Source organism: Pelophylax lessonae, assembly GCF_965119305.1.
Source record: "Pelophylax lessonae genome assembly, chromosome: 2".
In the NCBI taxonomy this organism is placed as follows: domain Eukaryota; kingdom Metazoa; phylum Chordata; class Amphibia; order Anura; family Ranidae; genus Pelophylax; species Pelophylax lessonae.
The window spans coordinates 653,065,625-653,070,607 of NC_138769.1; the positions used below are offsets into that span (position 1 = coordinate 653,065,625).

Genomic DNA, 4,983 nt, shown 5'->3' on the forward strand with positions numbered 1-4,983 from the left:
GGAACTTTAGTCAGAAAATGAAGTCCTGCTAGATGACTTCAGGCTGGCCCCTTTTGCAGGTATAGCTTTGAAAAAGATTAAAAATAAGTGTCTATATTGTGCAAATTCTAATAATACACTGGGGTTTATTTACTAAAGGCAAATCCACTGTGCACTGCAAGTGCACTTGGTAGTGCAGTCACTGTAGATCTGGAGGGAAGATCTGAAATGAGGGGAAGATCTGCTGATTTCTATTATCCAATCATGTGCAAGCAAAAATGCTGTTTTTTGTTTTATTTTCCTTGCATCTCCCCCTCAGATCTACAGGGACTTCACTTCCAAGTGCACTTGTCTCTAGTAAATAAACCCCACTGTCTCACCCTGCTCTGCACATGCTCAGCTGCCATCTATTTTTAGACACTGCCAATTTTGTATAGGCCAATCTGCTGACAGCCTTAAAGCGGAATCAAAGTAGTTCTAAACGCTCAAGGTTTTTACCTTCATGTATTCTATGTGTAGCACCCTACAGGTAGGTGCTAGGTAAAGTATATGGGTCTTGGCTGCCTAACAGCATGGCCATGATTTTCAGTAGGTTGTCATGGTTCCCAGGTGTGTCTGCTGAGAGGGGAGTCTCCCCACTGGCTCTATGAAAGGTTTCTTATTGGGCAGTGGAGGAAACTCAATCAGGGACACATTCAGGCCTATATCTACACCAGAAGGCAGATTCTGCCACACAGGACTCTGGGAGTGGGTATAAGTCTGAAGGGGGTGCATGACGCTGTGGCTTTGGCGGGAAGCAGAGTCCCAGGAGGAAGAGTACGGCTGTCTCTCCTCCTGTCAGAGGAAGCGGGTGTCCCGGGTGGCGACCTGGAAATCCAAAGAGAGTGAAGCTGAGCTGCAGAGGGATCCGGTGTGCCGAGAACCAGCGGAGAGAGAGAGGGGTCCAGTTCCAGGAAAGCCTACAAAAGGTTGGGAGTACTGTGGACTGCCCCTGGGGGTCTACCTAGTGTCATAGGGGACCACCCCGGAGAAGGTTCCAGGGATCCAGGAGTCAGCTAATTGTGAAAGGGGGTGCCTGGTCAGAGGACCCTGAAGTATTAGAGGGGGTACCTAGGTAGAGGACCCTGAAGTGTGAAAGGGGGCGCCTGTAGTTTGGGCCCTGAAGAGTGATTGCACAGTGTGAAGTGTACAAGGTTAAGAGTTGCAGCAGCACAAGTATCTACACAGAGCTACCTCAGTCAGTGCAGGGCTGGAGGGAGCTGTTCAGTGACTTTTGAGCTAAAGCAGTGTCAGGAGTCAATTGTTCTACAGTCCTGGATGTTCTGAATTAAAGTCGGGGTTCCAGCACAGTTTCAGTACTATAGCATTTTTGAGTGTCAGGAAGTGCTGGTTGGCATTCAGCCGGCGTCAAGGCAGTGCTAACAGGCATTTTTCTTCAAGTGTCCCAAAGTGTACCTAGTTGAGCCAGAGGAGTATCCCACTCATTCCCTTCTCCCATCCCCTAATTACAATAAAACAAACAAACCAAAAATGCCGGAATGGTCATTGTCTCAGTTCTCACACCTGGGGTCACAACTTAAATGTGTTGGAAGTGTCACCGGTAGCAACGGCAGACCCAAGGCCTAGAAATCCTGCTACATATGCATGAAGACAAATAAAAACATCTCTGTGCAGCAGCCCCCACCCCCCCCAATACGTACCTGAGCCCCATTAAGATCCAGGGATGTGCACAAGAGCCTCAGCTCTCCGGGGACTCTCCCTACTCCTTGATTGAGACAGCCGGTGGCTCCTGCTGCTGTCAATCACAGCCAGTGAGCCAATGAGGAGAGAGAGGGGTGCCAAGCCATGGCTCTGCGTGTGAATGGACACACAGGGCAAGGGCTGGAAGCGAGCCTGCTTGGGTGCCCCCAGAACAAGGTGTTTTCTGTGGGAGCACTTGGCAGGAGCGAGTAGCAAGAGCACCAGCAGGGGACCCCAGAAGAGGAGGTTTGGGGCTGCTCTGTGCAAAACCACTGTACAGAGCAGATATGAATAACATGTTGGTACTTTTTTTTTTTTTAAAAAAAAGCTTGACTTTAATATTACTTTAAACTCTCCTATAATGATGGGCTCAGGCGTGTTTGGATCGTACCCGCCAGGAAGCCATCACTGTACACCACCAATCATAGGCAGCGTGTACAATCCGAACAAGCCTGAGCCCATCCCTACCCTCCTAGCTTCTGTTTGATCTGCAACTGCCATGGTGCTGCACATGTGATCAGTTGTGGCACCAGTCATTTGACAGTTTGGTTGAGGACACAAGCAAATGTGACAGTTAGCAATCCTGACAATGTGACAGTTCAGACTGCAGGGGACTACTGGCTCTTGGCTGTGGGTATCCCCATGGTCTCACCCACAGGAAATATCATTCATCGGCTTCATTGCTGTACTATACATCACCTCCCAGCCAAGAGCCAGTAGTCCCCTGCAGTCTAAACTCCGGCCAAGGGATCAAGGCCACATGAATATCTGCACCTCAATCTGAGGTTTTTTCAGCATACAAATCATTCTATGGAATATTTTCAGCCTTGATCCCAATTCTGGTGCAGAGGCAACACAGCTGGATATCAGTGCTGGTCGGTGTGGCCCTGGGTGTGGGGTGGAGTGACATTAAGCTCATGGTCTTCTTGTTCTACCAGGCACTATGGTGTCCATTTATGAAACTGTGAATTTTTTTCACCGTTCACTTCTCGGCAGTTCTCCGGGGAAAATTATCACCTCTGGCACCCTTTTTATGAAGCGGTGAACTTCAGTTCTCACTGGGTGATCAGAGGAGAAGTTTTTTCCTCGGAGAACGGCCGAGATCTGTGTACAAGTGAATGGGCCGCCTGTAATCTCGTGAGACAAAGCGAGATTACAGTACGAGAAACCGTTTAAAAAGCAGTGATAGATTGTCACTGCTGAGGACAATTGCGTCCGACCCCCACTAATGTTAATAAAATAATTAGTCCCCCTACATAAATTTACATATATACTGCATACACACACATTTTATATATATATATATATATATATATATATATATATATATATATATATACACACACATGAAATATATATATATATATATATACATACATACATAAATAAATATGGCAGGGGGACATGATTACTGTTTTGGGGGATCTGAACGAAGAAGGAAGTCGATAATCTTCCTTCCCCCCCCGATTCTGTCTTCTCTTCACCTCCAGGCTGGTGAATCCGGGAGTGTGAATTCTGACCCAGATCACCAGTGAAGTGCAGAGATCGCAGCTTCATAACCTGGCCATTTCTTTGTCTGTCAATGACAGATTCTCCATGTGTAGAGATGATCAGCAGAGAACATGTTCTCCCCCGATCATCTCTGTTTCATAAACCAATAAATATTGGAAATGAGCTGCGATCAGCAGGATCACTGCTCATCTCCGTTTCATAAAAGGACACCTATATTTGTGGTTGGTTTTTTATGTATTTGCTTTCTCAGTAAAGATTTTTTTTTCATTTTTTCACAAACCAGTGTAGAGCCATAATTTTGCAACCTCTTTTTCTTTGGTCCTTATTGATTGGTTGCTGGGCTCCCCGGTCTATACATTGACCGTATGGTATGAAAATTAACAGGTGACACACACCCCCCACTTCATACATTGTGAGCGGGTTTTGACACCCTGGGACACTCCATAGTTTTTTTGTTTTCATCCATTTTTCAAACACCCTGAGTGCATGAGGTCTTAGGTCAGAGGAGGAGGAAACATGCCTTTGAAAAACAAAGAACTTTGCAGAAGAAATCACATAAACACGCACAAAAGCACAATTAACTGCATGCGTGTTTTTATGTGCATTGTAGTGTGAATGGGCTCTAAGATGGAACTAAAGCCCAGGAATACTTTCCTCCACCACAATCCTGTGACATCTATGAACTCCCCCGCTGGCAGTGACATAATTTTCCCACCTTCTTCCAGGTGCAGGATATTTAGTGGTCCTGATTGGCCAGCACAGAATACTACTCCTATAGGTGCTCATGGGAGATCATTCTGCATGCAAAAAAAAATATTTAAAAATATAGATTGTGAACATTGAAGAGGTTTGTGTCACCGCAGAACTTTAGTTCCACTTTATGTGCAATGACAGGTTCCCTTTAACACAAAACCCCCTTCAATTTTCCATAATATCCCCCCTACCCCTGGCAGAAAATTGTTTGAGCATTATTAATGATTTTTTTCTGGCCACTGTCTGAGTAAATAAAGCTTTATGACAGCCAGCACTGACCTTATCCTCCCCATCTGACAGGCGCACCCCTCTCTGCTGGATCACCAGTGTCTCCTCAATATCCAGCAGACCAGTGCACCACGAGAAGCGATCCATACCAACAGATGACACCGGGCCACTAACAAGGAAACCAGAGCCAGGCTCTGACTACAGCAGGAAGTCAATACACGGCGATGAAAACAAACCCCTTCCTAAAAATAAGAACCAAGGCGCAGGACGTCGGCCATTGTTTTGAAGCTCAAAACCCTATGAAACCTAATGGAAGGGAGCCAACACAATGGCTCCTGGTATGGGGACAGATTTTCCTGAACAAGCTATACCATATGATCCGCTAAAGCAACCAGTGACAAGTTCCAACTTTCCTTCCTGAAAATCACGTGACTCCAAATAGCGTACTGGATTGCACTGCATAAAACCTATGTTAGAATGTATGGCAGTACTGCAGCCGGGGGGGGGGGGGGCGTGTGAATGGGTGAAGTTGTGTTCAGCCAATCTGCAGTCATTCATTATCACCAAACCCAGCAGCTGTGTTCCTGTCACGCCCACCATCCGGCCCCATTGGCTCAGCAGAAAAAAACTCTATGTATCACGTGACAAGTACTTTAAACTGATTGGTAAAGCGACAATAACACGGTATTTAGCCAATTATAGCCTCTTGTATTCTGGAGGAGAGTTGTGATTGGAGAACTGTGTAAACGGGAACCAATCGCGCAGGGGGGA

General features: G+C 46.2%; 1 protein-coding gene across 1 annotated transcript in view; it reads right to left on the reverse strand.

The window, feature by feature from the left end:
- Positions 1-4,526, reverse strand: part of VPS36 (vacuolar protein sorting 36 homolog) — a 103,168-nt gene extending 98,642 nt beyond the window's left edge. The window contains exon 1 of the mRNA XM_082248352.1: positions 4,264-4,526. Within this exon, the coding sequence (XP_082104478.1) occupies positions 4,264-4,359 (96 nt within the window). The 5' untranslated portion in view covers positions 4,360-4,526. The remainder of the gene's footprint in view (positions 1-4,263) is intronic.
- Positions 4,527-4,983: the final 457 nt, after the last annotated feature.